Source organism: Cricetulus griseus, chromosome 3 (assembly GCF_003668045.3).
Source record: "Cricetulus griseus strain 17A/GY chromosome 3, alternate assembly CriGri-PICRH-1.0, whole genome shotgun sequence".
Classification (NCBI taxonomy): Eukaryota; Metazoa; Chordata; class Mammalia; order Rodentia; family Cricetidae; genus Cricetulus; species Cricetulus griseus.
Window position 1 is genome coordinate 255,795,120 of NC_048596.1, and position 22,606 is coordinate 255,817,725.

At 40.0% G+C, this 22,606-nt stretch overlaps 1 protein-coding gene across 2 annotated transcripts in view; it reads right to left on the reverse strand.

Moving 5' to 3' along the window:
* Positions 1 to 22,606, reverse strand: part of Lyrm4 (LYR motif containing 4) — a 114,796-nt gene that overhangs the window by 80,760 nt on the left and 11,430 nt on the right. For both annotated transcript variants that reach the window (XR_004769385.1, XM_027410365.2), the window contains exon 2: positions 13,145 to 13,265. Coding sequence is in view for 1 of the 2 variants with exons in the window: in XM_027410365.2 (XP_027266166.1) it covers positions 13,145 to 13,265 (121 nt within the window). In the remaining variant the exon portion in view is untranslated. The remainder of the gene's footprint in view (positions 1 to 13,144; positions 13,266 to 22,606) is intronic.

Below are 22,606 nucleotides of genomic sequence, written 5' to 3' on the forward strand. Positions count from 1 at the left end.
AATATGCAACAACATAGATTGGCCCTGAGAATGTATTATGTGAAAGGAGCTTGTCACAAGCATAAAGTCTAGGCCATGCACTAGTTGGCTTTGCTTTTCCCTCCCTCCTTCCCTCTGTTCTTCTTTTTATTTTGTCAGCTTGATACAAACTAGAGTTATCTGTGAAGAGGAACCTTAACTGAGAAAAAAGTCTGCATCAAATTGCCTATAGGAATGTATGTAGGACATTTTCTTGATTGATGAACCATAGTCCATTCACAGATGTGCAGGATGGGAAAAACTACAATTTCTATGTAGAAAAAAAAATACTCTCCTGTCAAACTTAAATTTCTCCCTGGGATGAATACTCCATTCTTGAAGGCATGTCTCCACTATTCCTCTGATATTAAATTTACTCTTCTTGGCTGTTAATACTTTCTTGTGGGCTGTCAAGATGGCTTAGCATATAAAAAGGTGCCTACCACAAAGCTGGCCATCCTAAGTTAGATCCCAAGTCCCACATGATAGGAGAGAAGTGATTCTCTCAAGTTGCCTTTTGATCTTTCTATGCATTCTGTGGCATATACAGATAGACACAAAATAAATAAATAAAAATGTAATAAAAAGAACACTGTCTTATAATATCACCCTCAATTCCAAAGAATGTCATAAGGAATATATACTCTATCCTACTGAGTGAACGCACAGGGAATTCTTAGTTACAGTGAATTTACTTAAACTCGAAAACTCAAACAGAGCCTGGATCATTGTAAAAGTGTAACAGGATAAAGATACCCTGGAATACACGTTTAGTTTGGATATCCAGAGATCAGAGATGATATCACATCAAAGCAACTTGCTCATTGCAGTTCTCTGGAAGGTAGGGCTGACACAATCATTGCAGGTAGGCAGGGTCCCTTCTAGGCTTATTGGGAGATACTGATTTCCCAACAGTGACTATATTCCTCAATCTCCTGAAGATCTTTGGAAATGCCAATGTTTCAGTCCACTCTTAGAAGTTCAAATGCAACTACTACAGAGTGACTGGGTTATGGGGATTTACCAAAGTATCACAGATGACTCTAATGTCAAGGCTAAAAACTCACTACAAGATAAGAGAGTCCTGGCTTTGAAGTTCTCATTAAAGACCAGGTGGCCTTGGTCTTCTGACTAAGACAGCACAAAACAGCAAGTTAAACTAAATGTCAAACGTCCTGTAGCATATTAGAGGTTAAGACTAATTTTCTTTCTTTCTTTCTTTCTTTTCTTTCTTTCTTTCTTTCTTTCTTTCTTTTTCTTTTCTTTCTTCTTTTTTTTTCAAAGAAATATACTTGGAGATTATGTTTTTTCCTTTTTCCAATGTCATAAAGTGTCTCAGAGTGAAAAATTCTACTTATGTAAGAGCTAAAGCATCTGAGAAGAGGGGACATTTGACGTAGAATGTGCTAGCCTGCAGTTAGCTTCTTGTTCTCATCATGGAAAAGCAGGAGTATGTAAATAGCCAAACCCTAGGCTCACACACCTAACGAGCTCTTGGAGTGCAAGTGCATGGGAGAGAGCCACGTTCTTTCCTGTTTGGGAAAAAAAAAAATCTTCAGATTCTCTTGGACTTGGAACATGTTTAATTTTCAGTTGCTATCAGCAGGAATTTGAACTGACTTATCCACACAACAAGCTCTCAGTCTAGTGTACTCTACCCTACTAGATAGAAGCACATGAAATTTTCAGTATTTTTTTTTTAATTCTTTAAACCCTGAACAGAGTCTGAATCACTATAAAAGAGTAATAGGATAAAAACAGTGCTGACACAAAGGTTTATTTTTAAGATCCAGAGATTTTGGATGGTTGCTCCATGATCAAGACCAGTTAGCCATTGCCTTGTCCTCTGGGAAGTAGGACTTGCATTTACCTTAATTGGGTCACTTTATTGGCCAGACATGACCCTCTTTGTAGTCTTTGGTTCAGCTCTGGATCTCTCCTGGCTTACCTCTTTAGTCTGTTTATTGCTCCAGAGGGAATTCCCTTTCTGATACCACTGGAAGTGAGTGACCCTGAGCACTCCAAGGACTTGAAGAGTGTGCATCTCATTTCTCTGTGTCCACTCAAGGACCAAGGGCACATAGAGAAGGAACAGTAGAAAGTCATTGGGCTTTGGGTATTTCCCTCTTTGTGTTAAGGGCATATTTACCCAACATTATACAAGTATATTGGATCCTATGTTCTTATAAAATTCTATTAAAGTTCTGAAATGTAGATTAGTGGTTGAGTTTGCCCAAAATGTACAGTTCCAACACAGCACAACATAGTACAGAAAGACAAAACCCTTAAAGCAACTGAAGGATCCTACTTTGAGGCACTATGTATGGTATGGTGACAGACGCCTCAGTGTAAATCTTGGCTTTGACCTTCACTGATATACAGCTTCAGGCTCTTTCTCTCTAAGATGATTTCCAAATCTGCTTGCTTTCCTGTAAAATGGTGAGGTCCTACAGGAGGGGTCACCATAGTTAAAATGTACAATGCCTATAGGACTGCAACACAGAAAGTACCCTTCTATCTGCCATCACTGAACAGTTATAACCAGAATTCAACCTTAAAAACTCTTATTCAGCTTCTGCTTCTATTTTCTTTGTAAATGTCAATAAAAAATCTGTGTAAACAAAACATCTAGGAAGAGCATGACTTTATGTATCTTCCTGTATTTTCAGGCATATATGAATTCACAAAATACTGTCCTATCCTTAGTAAAGGTGAGTGAATTACAGTGTGCTGATCTGTGTGTTTATACCATTTGTATTCTATAGAGCTTCAGGGCCATGAACTTGAGAGGGGAACTTGGCCCAGTAAGTAGTACATGGTTCCTGGACTTGCCACTTATCGAAGGCAGGTTGATCACATCATTTCCAATCTCCTCATGTACAAACAGGAGGAATGTAAGCTTGATATGCTGCTCCCTGCCCAAGGGAGATATGGCTATTCTAAGAGCCATGCTATATGAACTAGCAAACTGTCTTTTCATTCTGCTCTTTGCACAAGAATTACTTTCTTTAAGGGTAATTTTCCAAAGTACCATTAGCTACCCTACACTGCTCTCCTAATTTCTTCCCAAATTTCTCAGGAAAACACAGATTATGTGGCAACCAGGTTTCTGTTAGTATAATACCTGAGATAATCAACTTAAAATAGGAAAAGGTTTCACTATATAGTTCTGAAGGATTCAGTCTGTGGTTGGTTGTCTGTTATATATATGGTTGCTGATGATGAGGTATGGTTGGTGGAAATACACAGTGCAGCAAAAACACCCAGGGGCTGGGAAGCAAACAAGAAAAGAAGGGACTAGATCCCACAATCTGTATGAGAGCACACAACCACAACCAAACACTTAGAAATCTGAAATAAAATTGGGAACATCTCCATTGAGATTGACTTTAGCAAGAGATTGTGCAGAAGTGCAGAAACCATTTGAGCTGGGCAAAGCTGCCATAGGCTGAGCAGTCACTCAGCATCCCTTGAATCTCTACAACATGGGTACACTTACGCCCGTTTAGGCCACAGGGAAGTGATTCTCACAGAAAAACCGCCTAAATTCATAAGGCCTGGAAGTAATAACCAGGACCAGAAATTGGTGGTGGTGGTAGGGATTCCTTTTTGATAAAGGAGATTGTCACATCTTCAGCCAGAGTGGGATAAAAAATGAGTGTGTGTTAATTATGGTGGCACTATTCACTAGTCATAGTGAATGAGGATGTTGGTACATATTCTAGCCCAAGTTCAGTTGATATTACTGGGAAGCTTGCTCTTTTTTTTTAAGGGAAACAGAAAAAAAAAAAAGTGGATCTGAGTTGGGAGGGGGAGGGAGGCTGAAGTTGGGATGTATTGTATGAAAAAATAATATGATAAATGATTATGTTTTTAAAAGACAAGGCCACCCAAAGTGGGAGTCTTCCTGAGAGTTGACTTAAAAGTGAGAATGATATGGATGTGAGGGTCCTTTTCTCCTAAAATGTTACCTTTCCTCTCTTAGACATCAGGATAACTATGTGTTTCATAAGGCTTTTATGAGAAACCAAGACAATGTACACTACGAGCTGTGTGGTGTCTTTGCACAGAGCGGCACAAAGAGGCACCTCAGACATACCATCACCTTGACACTTTATAGATGAAGTAAAGTGACAGACAAGCAACTTAACCCAGATCCTGAAGAACAGGACTCAGATACTGAGATTCTTGCCTATGAGTCTGCTATACTCACTTTAGAATGCACCTGTGCAAAGACAGTTCCTCATGGAACACCAGGAACCATGGCTCTGGTGACTACATGGGAGGCAGATGGATGGAGATTATTATAAAAATTCCCTAGTGAAATTCCTGTCCAAGTCTTGACACACAACCAGCACATGCATCCATATAGAGCTCTCTCCACGTGGAATGTGCTAAAGAACCACCGCTGCACAGGAAAGCAGGACAGGAGAGGGAATCTTGTCTTATGCATGTTCACTTTGGAGGGATCTAGCAATATGGCAACCTGAAAGCAGATGAAAGCATATCCTTTAGAGGAATGCTGAATGGGGAGACTGTTGTCTCAGACTTCAGGGTTAACTGGAAAGTCTTACAGAGAGCAGGGAGGCAGAACACCATTCTAAATTCTCACTGAAGAAATATTTTTTATAGCTTCAGAGCAGCTATATATCGAACAAACAGGAAAAAAAAAAAACAGGAATGTTCTATATAGGACTAGCTATAAAACTAAACAACCCTTCTCGTCTTTCTGTCTCCTTAAACTTCAACAAGGGACTGAGGAATATTTCATTCATACAGAGAAGCTCCATATATCCAAAAGACACAGGGTTCACTTTGGGTGCAATTCTGGTCACTGTATATAAATTCATGTTGCATTTGTAAGACTTTTTATTGAAGTCTAAGACAGAGTGTGGCCATCTCCTCTGCTGCTGACTGCTTTATTATCACTTTTTAAGTGAAGATCGATCCTTGTAACTAATCTCAGTTGAACTATCTAGGCCTAGGGGAAAGTGTTGCCAGAGTAGGACTTAAAAAGAAAAAAATTTTACATGAATGCATGTTTCCCCTGCATTTATGCCTGTACTGTGTGCATGCCTGGTGCCCATATGAGACAGGGCATCAGATTCCCTGGCACTGGAATTAATATATGTTGTGAACATCTATGTGGGTGCTGGAAATGGAACTTGGTTGGGCCTTTTGCAAGAGCAGTCAATGATCTTAACAGTTTTCTTCAGACTCCAGGATAGGATTTTAAACTCTGCTTTTCTTGTATTAAATGAGGGAATTGAAATACCTAGATCTAAGAAGAACCCCAGTGAAAAAGAACTTCTACAAGGTTCTGATGGACCTCATAATCCATCTCAAATCTGTTTTCAAAGAGCTTATCAATTATATGGCATGGGGCAGGTGCTCAATAAACATGAAAGGAAAGACAGTATGCATGCAGAATTGCAAAATACACAATGCTTTAGACTGAAGCAGCAGATGTGTTTAATATAATTGAGAAGCCAGCCAGGGTACAGTGACAAGGAAAACTAATAAAAAACCAGTACTGCCATTCAGAGGGGCTTGGGAAAACATTTTAGTCTTTTTCTTGCCTGCAAGTTATATTGTTCTTGAACTACTGTTTCATTTTCTGGCAAGAAAACAGTCTGGTCATATTTGCTCCAGTCCTGCTAAGATTCTTCTCAGGAATAAAAGATGGCTAACAACAGAGGTGCTGGCAGCATGAGAGAAATAATTCAATACTCTGGTAGCAGAAGCATTATACCAAGACAAGGTTTTGAAATTTATGATGAGTAAATATTGGTGTACAACTTGGCTCATCTACAGCCTAAACTCAGCAGAATTTTCTTTGTGAATTATGATCATCGAGATCTCAGCACAGACAAGTTTACTTGAAAATGTATCAGTAGTTCTGCAGAGACAGAGGGGACAAATGTTTATGAGAATCATGGGAGCTGAGAACTGGAACTAGCTTTAGAAATTGGAATATAATTGTTTCATTTTTTTCCAACAAGCAAACTGAAGACTCATAGATATAAATCCACTAGTTCAAGCTTCAAATGACTTTAGCTTCCTATTCTCAAATACATGTACATAAAACATTCAATTTTACTTTAATTAAAATTAAATGGCTAACTGAAAATTTACTTTGGGCCAATTTTTAATTATGAAAAAACACCTAACAAAAATTTATCATCCTAACCAATTTCAAGGATATAGTTTAATAGTGTTAACTATGTTCAGATTTTTGTCAGTAAGATCTTTAAAGTATTTTCATCTTCTGAAATCAAAACTGTGTATCCTTGAACAACTTCTCTTTGGGTTTGTGGTAACCTTTCTGCTTCTGCTTCTATGACCCTAACTGTTATTACACATATGTAATCACACAGCAGCTGTGCTTTCAAGTCTGGCTTATTTCACTAGGCATTCTACCCTCAAGGTATATCTATGTTTAGCAGGGATGACTCATATTTCACTGTAGGTACAGGCCACACATCTGTCAATAGACGTTTGGGTTGCTTCCACCTTTGACTTTTGTAGACTGTGTAAAATTCTTTTAATGTGTTACAAATATTCCAAATGTAGGAATCAACCTTCCTTTAGTCTACCAAAACCACAGCTAAGTATGCTTTTGAAATTCTCCAGTATTACAATGGTATTTCATCAAAATGAATGCATGTGAAAGATACAGGTCACACTATCTTTTCTCCTGCAGAACCTAAAATAGTCCTACCCCTTTCACAGGTCTTCTGTAGGGGTGAGAATTACTAGATAGATTTCTCCTTTATTATCTGGCTTTCATCACTACCCAGGATACTGATGCAGATATGGACAGAGGCTGTCTGAGTTAACAGCTGCTCATTTTACAGCAGCACATTTAGAGCTCCTGGTGAACATTTCTCTTGGTCATTTAGCAACAGCAACATAAACAGTAATGAAAGTAGGAACACATAAGGTTTGAAATTCATTTACTATCACACAAAATACTCATAAATTGAACAGCTTAATTTGCTTTTAGTAGTCTATAGAAATAATTAACTGCACATGAAGAAACATTGAAAATACTTCACTTTGTATATATATGTGCCTAGAGTAACCAAAATCCACCCCCCTCTATCTTTAATGTAGCACATTCTGTCTGCTCTTAATGGCTTCCACAATAGGTTCCTAATTCTAATCCTTCCACTTTTGTTTTTTAAAGATTTTATTTATTATGTATGCAACATTCTGCTTCCATGTATATCTGCACACCAGAAGAGGGCAACATTACAGATGGTTGTGAGCCACCATATGGTTGCTGGGAATTGAACTCAGGACCTCTGGAAGAGCAGTCGGTGGTGCTCTTAACGTCTGAGCCATCTCTCCAGCCCCCCTTCCACTTTTTGAGCTGCATGGTTAAAGAAAGCAAGTTGAAGAAGAAACACTGGAGCAGAAAGTAATGAGTACTGGAAAGCAGATGCCAAACCATGATGTTATCTGGAATCAGAATACATCCACTTTATCCACTTTATCAGTTTATAGTTGCATACAATATATTTCTTCATACTAATACTTGGGTAATAAGAGAAACTGTGTTTTTCTGGCAGCCATCTTTCTACCAATATATATTTTATTAAGTTCTTATCCTTGATAGAGTTACCAAATACTTCTTGATACAATTTTATTGCTAAATTCAGCAGTGTGTTGAAGCTAGTGCCAGGAAACATCTCAATTCAGAACAGTTTCCATTTCTACAGATGAAGGAAACTCACCCAGTTCACACATTTCATAAAAGGTCTCCAAAAAGACATTCTCCCCAACACTGTAACCTAGCCAACTTTTGTTACCAAGGTTTTCTGCTCTATGAGAACCCAGAACTGGAGAGTTATTTCACTCTAATGACCCCCGCTGGCATTTGCTTTCACTAGTTTTCATGCAGAAGATTCTTAGGATTGAGGCAAACTTTCCTGAAACCACAGGATATTTTTTAGGTAAATTCATTTTTGCAAGTTTCAAGCAGAGGTGCCATCAGTCAAGACTTGGCTAGAAATTCCTGAAATCATGGTGATATGCATGTGTCCAATGAATCTTATCAATACAGACCCCGAAGCCTGGATGACTGTTCCTCACTGTGTCTACTCCCAATAGTCTCTTCTGTCTTACCCACAGGCATGTGTTGATTAAGCTACATATAGTACAAAGGTCAGAACTTTAGTTCACAATACTTAGTAACTATTTTCCTCTTTAATGAACACATGATTTTCATGAGTGCCACAGGAAAGAAGGCCCCAAGTGCTAGAGATGCTGGAGGTACTCCACCACCCAGAGTAGCAAGAGCTAGTACGAGGCAATAACCCACACCAAGGTACTCCACATTATGTTCCCTTAACAGAAGAAGGGGCAGCTAGGTGTGGGGCACACACCTATAATTCTAACATCTGGAGTCTAAAGCTAGCCTGGGCTATACAGTGAGTCACTGTCTAAAAAAGGAACAACAAAAGCAAGAAAACCCACCAACAAATGTGACAGACTCAGACTATAATCAAATGAGGATGATTAACTGATAGAAATGACAGCTAATGCCTTATAAGCAATACCAGAAGGAATTCTGGAATTCCTTTAGCAGGGGAAAGAATCTGGCTGATTTTCTTGCCTGGGATAGAAAGTGTGGGCAATTCTTTGCTGCCCAGGCTGCCTGCTCAGCCAGGCCCGTCCAGTCCACCTTCACTGCCTGGCTTCTACCTGGTGCATACCCCAAGTCTCACCCAACCTTTCTGACCCCCCCTGAAGAGCAAACAGGGAAGGCAGGGTTAGTGTGGACTACTCCTGAACTTGCTTTTGACAGAGGCCAATACATACTGATTGGGCCAGCGTCTTTCCAGAGTCATCTTATATGGATAGAATGGTAGTATACAGATGGTGGAGGCATGTAGCTGTGGGCCCTGAGATATGATATGGTGCATATAGAGATTTGAGACTGGTAAACCAGATTGCAATTTTCATGGAGAAAGCTGGCCCAAGAATGAAGGAAAAAAGCATGTGGGGCCATAATTATAGAGAAGACACAAGAGGCTGACTTGTTCACTGTGAAAGAAAAACAATCTGCTTCTTCCCGAAATGAGAACAATCCTCACAGCCTATGTGAAGGCTAAGAAATGCTGGTGCTACCTGAATCCCTTAGGGTTGCCACAATGAAGATTCAATATCCTGCACATGAAGAATGTGGAGCAAGAGTGAATGACCTGAGGAGAGGCTAAGCTAGGTAAGTGATATGCTTGGCACAAAAAGGCAGGATGACTTTTATCTATTACTTTCTACTAACTTGAAGGCTAATATCATTGAACTTCTGAGTTTGCTAAAGAATGAGGAGAGGTCTGAACTCATGTTTGGCCTTTTGTCCTTGGAAAAAGCATTCAGCTTTCCTGGAACTTTGGTTTTTGTTTGGAGAGTTCTTTAAAAATTACAAAGTCTTACTGGGCTCTTTGTGGTCTCATAATATCCAGGTGACTAAATGACAGAGATGCTGCCTGAGAAGGGTGACTGGCAAGTAGAGTAGCAGGATATATCACATGAGTTGGGGGAATTTCAGTTGGGGTGTTGTAGCATGGATTCTAATAGGTCTTAATAATAAAAACCTGGAGTCAGATATTGGGGCAAATACTGAAAGGTCAGAGAAGTAAAGGAGCCAGTCATAAGACAGACCTCTTACCTCTACTGAATCCTCAGACCAAAGGGGCAGTCCTGTCCCTACAAGTCCTCAGACTGAATGCAATGAGCTCCTGTCTTCTCTCATCTTGTATTTCTTTCTCTATCCAGCCATATCACTCCTGTCTTTACCCTCCTAGTGCTGGGATTAAAGACATGTGATTCCCAAGTACTGGGATTAAAGGTGTGAACCACTTTTGCCTGGCTGTTTCTCTTTTAGGCTGGATCAATCTCCTGTAGCCCAAGGTGGCCTCGATCTGTCTGCCTCTGCCTCCCTGAGTGCTGGGATTAAAGGTGTGTGTCACCACTGCCTGGAGACTTTGGCTAACTATCATGGCTAGCTAGCTCCACACTCTAATCTTCAGGCAAGCTTTATTTGTTAGATCACAAACAAAACATCACCACAGGATGCTGCCTTTAGAATCAGTATATCTGGCAGCTGGTCTGGTGTCTGTGGCTTCTGGTTCAAAGAACAGGGAGAAATTATGACTGAATTGGTATACAAACTGTGGGTGCCTGGGGTCCACCAGCTCCAGTAGAAGGGCTTGATAGGAAAAAGGCCACAGTTCATGGTTGTGATAGGTCAAGGTCCCCATGAGATCTCCTCCATCCTTCACAGTTCAGGCTTTCTAAAAGGATGTTCTAGGCATCTTGGGTTCTGAGTTGAAAACATCACAATTTTGGTAGCACAGATCCTTTGCCTGAGGTGATCTTGGAACAAAATGCACCAGGCATCAGTTCTATATGAACCTGTTGTTTACATAGTAGATAAGAATGGCAAATACTTCTCATTCACTACTATCATTTCAGGGGCTTTTCATATATTACCTTACTTGATACTTGCCACTACTCCACTATCCTCACTTGTATTTTCCACTAGGCATTAAGGGGTTAAGTCAAATACCTAGTAGGTCAAGTCTGGACTTAATGCAGAAATGTTCTTGTGGAAACAGTAACTATGACACAGGTCAGATCCTGTCCTCACAGGGTGGGACAAAACAGATAAAGGTTCTGAGTATTAGTATTTAAGGCATTGATAAGTGTTCTGAGGAATAGGGGCAAGTAGCTGTTTTAAACAGTGTGGCCAAAGAGGAAAAATGTACTTTGGGAGTCTGGCTGGGTTCCTCTGGGAAGAGGGCGCTAAGGCTGGCTGTGAATCAGGACCAGCAATGGGAACAGTGAAGGTGAGGGGGATGAGAGCAGTGAAGGGCCCTTGAGGATCTCTTGAGAATTTCATGTTTTATTGTCAAGGTGCCACTTTGAAGCCTCTGGGGGGAGTTCAGCAGGACAGTGACTCAATCTGATCCTTTCTTTGGAAAAAAAAAAAAAACCAACACTCTAGTGTGTTCATAGAACTCAGGGGACACACTGACAGCAATAACAATGGCTAATGCACAGATGGTGTGTGTGACAATCCAGTTTCTTCTCTTACTTCAGGCCTTTGCTCTAAGGCCAGCTTATGCCAGCTTGCAGCAAGTTGGCCGAGTGAGTGCTTTACTATGGTGAAAGTGGCACTTGGATACAGGAAGGCCTGGCACGAGAGGGAAGTAAATAGGAATTAACAGGTATGACTGGTGAACTTTTCCAGTGCAGTGAGTATGCTGCCTTAGTCAGGTCTCTCTAAGGTGGGAACATGTGGCTCTACTAGGTTACCATGGAAACCTTGGAAGGAGACAGTATGCATCTGTCATGAGGAAAGTGCAGTCACCATGCTGTCCTGAGGGAGCCACCACCACCACCTTGATCACAGTCCATTTCTCTTTATGTCCCAGCCTGTTTTCAGTGTATATTCACTGAGAATGTTGGCTGAAGGCCATAATCGGTCTGGTCTTTTTATTTTTTGGTTTGTTTTCTCTTTGCAGTTTTGGGGCTAGAACTAAGGAGCTTTGTGCACAGTTGGCAAGTGTTATACTGTTAAGCCATGACACCGACCCTGGCTTATCTTTTGAGAGTAGTTTTAGCATTTCAAACCAAGAGCTAATACAGACAATTAAAGATTGGGCATGAGAAATGGTGGAAGAGCTTACTTACAGGTCCCCTTTCCAATGCAGTTTGTGTTCTGATCATGCTTGGCAATTTCTATAGAGAAAGTGCCAAAGAACTGAATCATTGTGCATTTATATAACATACAGATTCAAGCTGCTTATCTTCCTAAGCTCTACTGCTAGAGGATCCCATGAAATAATTCAATCACCAGAGACTGGAAAGTGCCATCAGCCTAGAGTTTTCCAAGTGACACATGTATCTATCTGTATCTCTCAAGTATATGTAAATGTGCAGACCGGTCTTTTCCTGGTGATCTTACTACCTTTTCAGGCCTCCAGCTGACGTTTATTTCATAGGCATGTGCAAATGTGGCTCCATTATTTTCACTAGACAAGTGCAGGACTCAGAGACTCTCAGAGTCTGACACTACACTTGAAGAGGGTGCTCCACTATGTAGGCAACACAGATTTAATCTTGACATAAAATGCAAAGTTTGGCCTTTAATAACATTTTTTGTTTAATTTCTATTTTAAGACAATTGTGAAAAGAGCCAGGAAAAGACTGAATGAGAGGCAATGTCAGCCAAGCAGGCATCTCCTAAGTAGGGGGCCCACAAATCCCATTCTGGAATACAACAGAACTTTGGAAATGTACCACCTCCACACTTCATAAACAAATTTGCTATAAGAGAAAAAAACATATAAAACCAGAAACAGAGCTATGCCAATTTGAAGAAAAGTGAAATGTGTAGTTTAGGGCAGAAAGTCAATCAACAGAAGACTACAATCAGTCTTTGACACTTCAATTACTTCAGAAGGCGGACAGTTCATACTAGCACAATAATCAGGAGACGGTGATGCCATGTGTGCAAGACTCACATTCCAAAACTCTAGAAAAACAAGCCTGAGTCAGCGTGACTCCTGGCACTGACGCAGAAAGAAATCAGAAACACTTCTTGGGGGCCACTGTAGGCCTGCACATAAGCAGATGTGCTCTGTACCCTGTACCTGCAAACACATCTTCCACAAGGTAATATAACTCACATTTATAACCCACTCTATTCACCTTAAATTCTGATGAGAAATACGTGAAAAAGGAGGATATATTTATACTTTGATATATGCCACATAGCCATGTATAGTACATCCTAAAAACACTTGGATTAAAAAGCAGCCCTTCTGCCCCAGTTTCTCACACTCAAGGCATCAACTTTAGTAAAACAGAAGAGTTTAGTTTCCCAGAAGAACCAGGCTCTGGAAGTTTCAGAAAGCTGGCATTCTCCTGTAAGATGTCCTTGAATCTTGTGAAAGGATAGCTCATCTTTACATGTCTGCACTAGGAAAGAGGACAGTGCATCACCATCCTGAGGTGTAAATCACAAACACCAAAGCAGTGATGTCCAATCAAGGAGGTAATGTCAAATCTGAAGACACATAATGAAAAGCAGTCTGTCACTGAACCATCTTACCTGTCTGCGGATTATTTCAAGGTCTCTTTTGGCTTTATTTACCAGGGCTTGAATTTCTACAGGATCCTTTACACTCTTATTTTCTCGGAAGGCATCTCTTATCCTCCTGACAGCATACATTCTAATGAAGTCAGAGAAAAAAAGAAAAGATGTCAGCATGTATGAGGTTCTGCTTTTAAATGAATTCAAAGGATTTTTTTCTCTAGAATTAACTGTTAAATATTCTTCTACAGATAACCCAGTTTGATCTTTGCTTGTCTACTCTAGGATGGCTAAGCAAGCAGACTTAGGAAAATAATTCTTTCCCAAACAAGTCATATGCAAATGGAAAACTGCTGCTAAAATGCTGCTTATATTGCTGGCTCTTTGGAATTATGCATGTCTGGCTTCTCTCCATTAGCATGGACAATTGAACCTTTACTGTGCAGAGACAAATCAAGAATTCTGAGGACAAATGATGCATTTCATATGCATCTACAAGGACAGTGATCAGCCTTCTAATTCCTGCCCATTAGATGACAGCTGGGTAAGCAGGCCCACGGTCATCTCTGATGTCTATTACTCATCACACTAACTTTCTCCTCCAAAGCACCTTCTTTTCTATGTTGATGGAAACAGAAAAGACATTAAATATTTTAATTCTACTATTTTTTTTTCTTTTGTGACAGGGTTTTGCCATGTAGGCCAGGATGGTCTAGAACTTGCAATCTTCCTGCCTTTGCCTCAGTAGGGTTGAGATTATATATATGTATCACCATTCTTTGGTTAATTCTAATATATTTTTTTCTTTTTTCGGGGGGTGGGGTGGGGGGTGGGAAGGGGGTTCTCTATGTAATCCTTGCTGTTCTGGAACTTGCTCTGTAGACCAGGCTGGCCTCAAACTCAGAGGTCCACCTGCCTCTGCTGCCTGAGTGCTGGGATTAAGAGCATGCAACACCCCTGCCCCCCAGCTTAATTATAGTATTTCAATCCACATGCAAAACAAGACCTGATTTCCAGGTGTCATGTTTTTCTTGTGGCTGGTGCCCTAAACCAGGCAAATCATGTGCTTGACTACTGAGTTCTGCTCACATCCCTCATCCATTGCTTTAATTCTTCATTCAGGATTCACCACAAGCTTTTTTAAGAACACCATAGCCTACAGTCGCCATCAATACCCTGATTATTATTATTTTTATTTTTTAAGAACAGGTAACTGGTTCAGAGTGCCTAAAAGAAAAAGAGCACTGCACAGAATGGAAATAAATGTAAAGATTCCCCCCCCAAACTTTAAGAAAATAAGAGTTGGGGCTGAAGAGATGGCTCAGAGGTTAAGAGCACTGACTGCTCTTCCAGGTCCCAGCAATCACATGGTGGCTCACAACCATCCATTATGAGATCTGGTGCCCCCTTTGGTGTGCAGATATACATGGAAGCAGAATATTGTATACATAATAAATAAATAAAATCTTAAAAAAATAAAAAAGAAAAAAAGAAAATAAGAGTTGCTCAAGGTATTCTACAATACCAACCAAATAAAGTCAAGGTTGAACTCAGAATATTTGGCTCTATATTTTCTTTCCACATCAAAGAAAGAACCAATCCCACAATGTTTCCCTTTGACCTCCATACATGCACTGTGGAATTTGTGAGTCACCTTCCTCAACACTCACTGCTGCCCACACACAGAGTCAAAAATCTCAGTTCAACACCTAGACGCACCTTTGAAACCACACCATGATGGTAACCTTCTCTCTTTTCATTTCTAAGGAAAGATATTCCACTGGCTCAGAACCACAAAGATGCTTTTGCATGAGTAATTTCTTTCCCAGTTATGTGCCTATCATTGGTTTGGGGAAGGTCAACACAATCTAGATAATCCCTCACATTTTGGGAGGATTGACTACCACTTATTTTAATACTGCCTCCTTCTGTTTTTACCCTCTTCCTCCCCCCCCTTTTCATTTATTTAATACTGGCTACTAAGGAAAAGCATTTATCATTAAACATTAGCCTCTTGCTGCTATCACTAAGCATATATAAATAAACGTGCAGGTGCTATAATGAAAAGGTCAGCCAATCCCCATGAAATTCATGTTAACAGATGATCCTCAAAGGGAGATGATGCTGGAAATTAAGTATGAAATTAACGTGGTACATAATGTATGCACATTGTGCTAACATCTGTGTGTTAAAGGGATGCACAATCACTGCCTCCAGCATGGATGCTTATGTCCATGATAGGATCCAAAGTATGACCTGACTAGCTAATGTAAGGCCTCTTATTTGTCATTCTTCATCAGCATCTACATTGGTAGATTGTCTGCTTATCCATCCCATGAACACGTTTCTCTTTGTTTTTACTGGGCAAACTCCCACCAATCTCCAATAGCCCTCTGTATGGTTAGTTGAAAATGTTAACTTGTTTCAACCTAAAATCACCCTGGAAGGTGGTCTTAATGAAGAATTATCTGTATGAGGTTAGTCTGTGGACATGTCTATGGAAGATTGTCTTGACTGTTGATTGAGGTGGGAAGATCCACCGTGAAGGTGGGCTGCACCATTTCATGAGCTGGGCCCTGAATTACTGGGTGCAAGTAAGCAAAGGTGTGTGTATTCTCTCTTTGATCTTGACTGTGGATGTGATATGACTAGCTTCTTGAGTTCCTGCCATGACTTCTTAAGGGGAGAGGTTCTTAAATCTTGCTATTTATTGTCTAGATTACTGGTTTATCCTTTTTTTTTTTTTTTTTTTTTTTTTTTTTTTTTTTTGGTTTTTTCGAGACAGGGTTTCTCTGTGTAGCTTTGGAGCCTATCTTGGCACTCGCTCTGGAGAAGCTCACAGAGATCCGCCTGCCTCTGCCTCCCTAGTGCTGGGATTAAAGGCGTGCGCCACCAACGCCCGCCCATCCTTTCATATCTTTGAGTCTATGCCTTGTTGTAAACCTTTGTGACATGGTTATCTGTTTACTTCTGGGGATTAAGTCTCACAGTTCACTAGGCCTTAATATCTACAGTATACCCAGTGAATACAGAACACTAAGTTTTTGTAATATAAAAAAATTATCACAAGTTTTAGATGGGTATGGGGGTGCATACCTTTAAAACTAGCACTCAGAACACTAAGGCCAAAGTAAGAAAGAAATACAGAAGAAAAAAAGTAGCCCCCAGAACAAGGCAAAGGAACACAGCACAAACATTGAGGGTGAACAAACCAAATTGCTTAGGAAATTAAAGTTATAATGGAAAAGAATGTCCAGAGTTGAGTGTAAAACCTGACAGAACTCACCAAAATTTAACAACTAGAGGATAATGCTAACATATTTGCTTCAACTCCCAATTCCAAGGTTGGAGAAGACATTTTTAAAGGAAAAGAACTCAAAGTAGATGACAGTCAACAGGACACAGAGATGTGCTCAGATGCACATTTTTAATATCTAAGAGAAAGGTTGCTCCTCACATTTGACAGTCTAAAAGGAAAAAGCATCAATATTCAGGATACAGTTCTATGAGGTGTACAGCAACTGATATGCCTTTTCTCATTCAAGCTCCAGACACTGTGATCTGGTGTGTGGCAGCACTGGTTCTGAACTCAGGTGATTATCTTAGAATCCTCAGCCATTCCACCTGAGGTTAACAAGTTGATAAATGCCTGGCTAAGCCAAGTCAAGCTGTTACTCATTTGAAAGGCTTTGTATCAACATCTCTGTCATGGAAAAGCTTAACAAGGTCATCTTCACTCTCAACACTGTCAAGTGCTCCTACAAACAGTTCAAGTGTCGTGCATGTCCTACAAAGACAAGTGGTTGAGAGCCTTAGAGGGAGAGAGCTGTTGATATAAGTGCCACGAGTAAGTGAAATAATTGAGTTTAATTGTTTCAAAAGGAAGCAATGACAACTGAAGGGTTGTAGGGTGAGGTGACTAAGTTACCACGGGAAAATACACTTTGGGGACCAATGAAAAGTTTCTGAGTTCTGTGGTGGCTAAGAATAAAACCTACTATACTTCTCCATTCAGAATTCTCTCATTGTTTTACACTGTCTGGAGATCAGGGTCAAATGGTTTATCAAAGACTCTGGACCACTTTCCCACTCCTTCTAGCACCTTCTATATGAACCAATCACCACTCATGTGTGAAGGTATGTCTTTTCCCTCAGTTCTCTGCTTAAGGCTAGTAGCTAGCTCTATGTACATGAAGTGTTCTTTTGCTGCAGATTTTTAGGCAAACTCCACTCATTTCTAAAGACCTAAGTCAGTTACAAACAAATATGACAGAGAATTAATATCGTACTTTATTAAACACCACATAAAAAGACAAAGACATGGTAAATCAATGTGTAAGAAGCATGGAACAATACTTTACAAGAGGGTACACATTTTACAAGAGGGTACACAGAGACTGAATCTAGAAAGACAGAGCTGTGTTAATGGTCAGCCCCAGGCATCATCCAAGAAATACACAGTCAAACAAAGTCCCACTTTTCTGGTCTGATTTAACAACATATTTAGAAAAAGTCAAGTAACAAGTAAATCACCCTACTGGTGGGAATGAGCTGGTACTGCAGCACAATAATGGGTAATAACTAACTCCTGAAGTTTAACCTGCAAAATTCACCTTTGCTGACCTATTCCATGGAAGTAACCTGGAAAAAATTATATGCATAATTTTCATTATAGATACAGGTGTATTACAGATAGAAAAACTGGAGCAGTGGCTACATAAATTAAGACACTATGCTTTTGAGAGAAATATTTTCAAAAGAAGTCACAGATCTAAAAGTGTGAAGTGAAAACTCGCTCTATCCAATGGGAAAGGAGCCTCTCTCTCTTTAGTATTCACCATGTTTAAAGGGGCCTGGCTATAGTCGGTTACCACAGTGTGCTCCCAGGTCTGTTCACTTCTTGGGAAGTATCTTAGGGTAAGGTTGATTTGATTTTCAAAGGTTACACATTTTGGACACTGAGGAACATGCTCTGTTTAGGGATGAGACACAGAAGAAGCAATGGAGTGCTATTATAAGGAAGGCAGCCATTATGAAGTGTGAAATGCTAAGAAGGGCAGTATTGACAGAAGTTTCTGTCTTGCCAGGTCCCACAGCCTTTCAGTCCCAAATAAACACACAGAGGCTTCTATTAATTATAAACTGTTTGGTTGATGGCTCAAGCTTCTTATTCACTAGCTCTCTCAATTATTGTTTAAGAAAAAGTAAATTAAGCTAAATCAAGAACAAAATTAACTCCAGTTTTATATGAGAAAAGATAGGAGTTTCAAATTTTTCTTGTTTATATTTTTCCACTTTCAGGGCTAGGGAATTGAACTCATATATGGTATAAAAATTACACCACTATATCCCCAACCCTGGAACTTCTTACTGAGAATTTTGAACAAAGTAAAATGATGGTAAGACTCTAAATCAGGTCCAAGGAAGTTTTTTACTCCAACATAGCAAATGACAATTGTTAATGGACACTAATGCTATTCAAGATGTACTTTGCAGAGTAAGTCTATATTGATGCATAGAATTATTTTCTTAGAGGATTTGTGTCTAATGAGACATCAGTGATTAACCAAACTCCTACATATGAGATACATTTTAAGTATTTAAAAGTTCAAGGATTTTGTAAACAATCCATATTTTATTCAACCAAGTTGACTTGTTTTTCCCCCTTATAAGCAAATTATTTAAATAATTTAATTCATTGAGAGCAGTGAAGTGAATCCAGATCTTTGAAGAACAATAAAAGTTAATTTTATGATCCTATTTATTTGCTACAGCTTTTGTGAGATAGGAAAATTCAAATTTTGGCCTAGGGTTAATCCTTAATACTCCCAGTAGCAGAAAACTGATCTATTAGAATTCTAAATTTTATAGGCAAATTCAACATATTTCACATAAACAAACAGAGCCACATCTTGGACATAAGTTATCCATAGTCCCACACTATTTACTGGAGTTTCCTTGTCTTCAGAATATATTCATTTAAATATAGTCTGCTCAAACTTTCTTGACAAATTTTAGCTCGTTTGGGAAGAATTGTGCTTCTGTTAACCCTTTATACTTCTTTTACAGTGAGACTGGGGATAGAGCAATAATCCTAGTTGCAGCATGGAGGATGAATGACACAACCAAGAGCTGGTGCAGAGTGGTATACAGAAATTGCACAAAACCAGATTAAAGCCTGATGGCTAACAAGGATCATTACTGTGAGGACACAAAGACAGCTAGTAAAAGGAGTATGTAAGAGAGACTCCATGGGAAATATAGACCTTATGACTTTATACAAAGTCAGAAAAAACCAGTATGATTTCCAATTTAAGCAATGACTATCTGGACTATGAGAAAGAAAAGAGGGCCAAGTTTTCTGGGAAGGTGCAACAGATTAGGTGGGGTGCAGCATTAGAGTTCAGATCTGCTCAATTTGAGATGCTAGTAACACAGGAAGACCTTGGAAAGAAGAGGACATGGTTCGGGAGACAAGGATTAAACTATCAGAATCATCAAAACACACAGGGTGGAAGCCACACTTACTAAGGTGACTGTGGGAGAATGTGAGAAGATAGAGATGGAATACTAGGGTCTCCACTGTCAAAGATAATGAGGCAGTAGAGGAGTTAAGTCATTAAATGGGGAGGCCATAAGACAGGGGGCCAGAAGTGCCAGAAGATGACATTATACCAATTGCGCCCAAGACAAAAGCAGTATGAGGAGTGTTAAAGCAGACTGTGGTGAGTGAGGAGGATAAGCCTAGCAAGGTAGAGGCTGTGGAGATCACTCCATGCCAGCAATCCAAAAGCACAAGCCACACATGTTTTTAATAGACTAGAGGCTCATGGAGAGTAAGGCCATATTCCAACAAAACCTGGCTTTCTGCTCCAAGGTTCCTTGGATATAGTTCCTCTGTGACATCCTCACCATCCCCACAGAGACAGAACCCAGCACAAGTAGAGAGATGTTCTGGAGAGAAGCTCAGCACCCCAGCAGGAAGCACCCACTGCTGGGGCCCGTCATGCAGACTGCAGGGTGCATGCAGACAGTGGTTCAGAAATGCTTTTCTTCAGTGAGGTAAACAGGGCCACTAGCTGTGACCCTTCAGAACTCCACTTGGTTCTGCCAAGACTGACTTGGGCAGTATTCTGCCACTGAATATGCCCCTTCTCTGACATGTAACTTTCTCAGCTTTGGCTTGCCTTTCTAAATCACACATTTATATTAATTCTTTCTCTGCTAAGACCTTGTCTCTCATCTGTCCATTTATTGGTCTCCATTACAACTAAAATGCATAAAGATTTTTCATTAACACTACTCCCCTCCTCTGTTTGTATTTTGAAATATGACAATGTAACCAAGCTAATTTACTTTCAATTTATAAAAGTGCACCCTTTGTGATAATATTGCCATAGGGCATTCATACACAATTCAAAACATTTACTTAGGAACTCTCTATACCAGAAGAGCAGCTGGGCGCAATAGCTATTAAAATATCAACTATGAAATGACAGATTTTAATTATGCTTTACCCTCTCAAAAAGGTGAATGCACTAAGAGCTGTCTGGGAGGGAAGACCCAGAGCTGAAACATCTTGACAACAGTGTACAGGGGCTTGACTCTCCCACCAATGGGCTGTAAGCTTCTAGGAGTAGTTCTGTGGTTAGTATAGGCCTTAGCTCTGTGAGTAAGGCTAAGCTAAGGTTAAAAAAGTGAAATTATTTAGGAAATAACAACTGAAGAGTTTAAATTCTGACCTGTACTTTAAAGTCGGGTGGGGGGGTATTAAGTACAGTCAGCCCTCCATATCTGCAAGGTACTGTATCCAAAGATTCAACATTAGTACCCAAACTGTATGAGAACAAATACAAAAGCAAAATAGTGCATGCATTGAACATGTACACCTTTTCTTTGTTATCTCCTCAAAAACAGTGATCTCAATTTCCGCAGCATTTACACAATTTACTCTAAGAGTCTTAAGCATTTGCTGTAAGAGTCTTAAGCATTTGGGGATTTTGGTATTAAGATGGGTCCTATAGCCAGTTACCCATGGACACCCAAGGAAAACTGCACAGAAAGAGTTCACTGAAACTATACATGGCTCCAGAGTAGGGCTTCTCAAGTTTGTTCTTATCTACCAAGGGTACCATGCCAGTGTGTCGTTGTCTTCTTCTTCTTATTTTTATTTTTTATTTTTTTTTGTTATTCGAGACAGCGTTTCTCTGTGGCTTTGGAGGCTGTCCTGGAACTCAAGGCTGGCCTCAAACTCAGAGATCTGCCTGCTTTTGCCTCCCGCATGCTGGGATTAAAGGCGTGTGTCACCATTGCCTTGCCAGTGTGTCTCTTTCACAGAGAAACACATCGCAGGAGGTAGAGGGAGGCAGGCCTTTCACACAGCAATGACTCAAAAGAACTGAGCAAGTAAATATTTGAAACATTTTTCTCCAAGCTGACAAATGAATTTATAGAAGAATTATGAAATTAAAACAAGCTGCACTGAAAGGTGTTATCTCTTCCCTCTATTCTAAAATAAGAGGGGAAAAAAAAAAAAAAGAGGACAGAGCCAAAAAGTATTAGATTGGCCCTTACTCCCTAGGGTCAGGAGAATGTAGGGTAGCAATTCCCTTTCAAGAAGCTGCAGATTAACATTACTATGGAAATGCTACTATTGCCAGGTGACTGTGTGTGACAGCAGTAGAGGTTAGAAAATAAGAAGCAGCTTCTGCATTTCAGTTTCTAATTAATTACAAGAAAGCATATTTTCCACACATTACCTTAAAGGCTAGTTCTTCTGACCTTTGAAAACTGTCCAGGAAACAGATGGCATGTGCCATCATCAGAGTAAGACAGTGTAAGGACAAAGACTCATCTTCTCAAACCAGATTTGCCCATCATCTGAGCTGTCTCAGTATTTAGGGTACCCCTCCCCACCTACTTTCACCTACTACAGAAGGATTTTTTCCAGGGAGGGGGTTTGCACATGCTAAGCACATGCCCTACCACTAAACTACACTCCAGCTGCAGGAAATGTCTAAGACTATATTTCCAATACATCTTGCTTTCTGAATTTGAATTTAGTCTAATTAAAGCATGAACCCCATTGGTATGACATTTCTGGCCCCCATTCAGGGGACTGACCAAATCTAAAGGACTCATGGAATGGCAAGCTGAAGGTATGCAATTAGGAATGTTGAGAAACGGGGAGAGAGACCACTGTCTGGGACAGCTGGTCAGGTCAGTAAGAACACAGGAAGACTCAGTCCCAAGGCCAAGCCCCTAACTCTGGGTCAGCAGTTCTGTACTGGCTTCAGGCAGAGAACTGGTGTCTTATGTCCAGACAGTCTGAGGCACTGAGAGAGCCACAGTGACAATGACAATGTGACGGACAAGTTAAAAGTAGTAGTATGGGACAGGGGAAATAAGTCAGTCAGTAATGTGCCTGTTGTATGAACATCAAGACTCAAGTTCAGATCCCCAGCTTCCAAATAAAGGTCA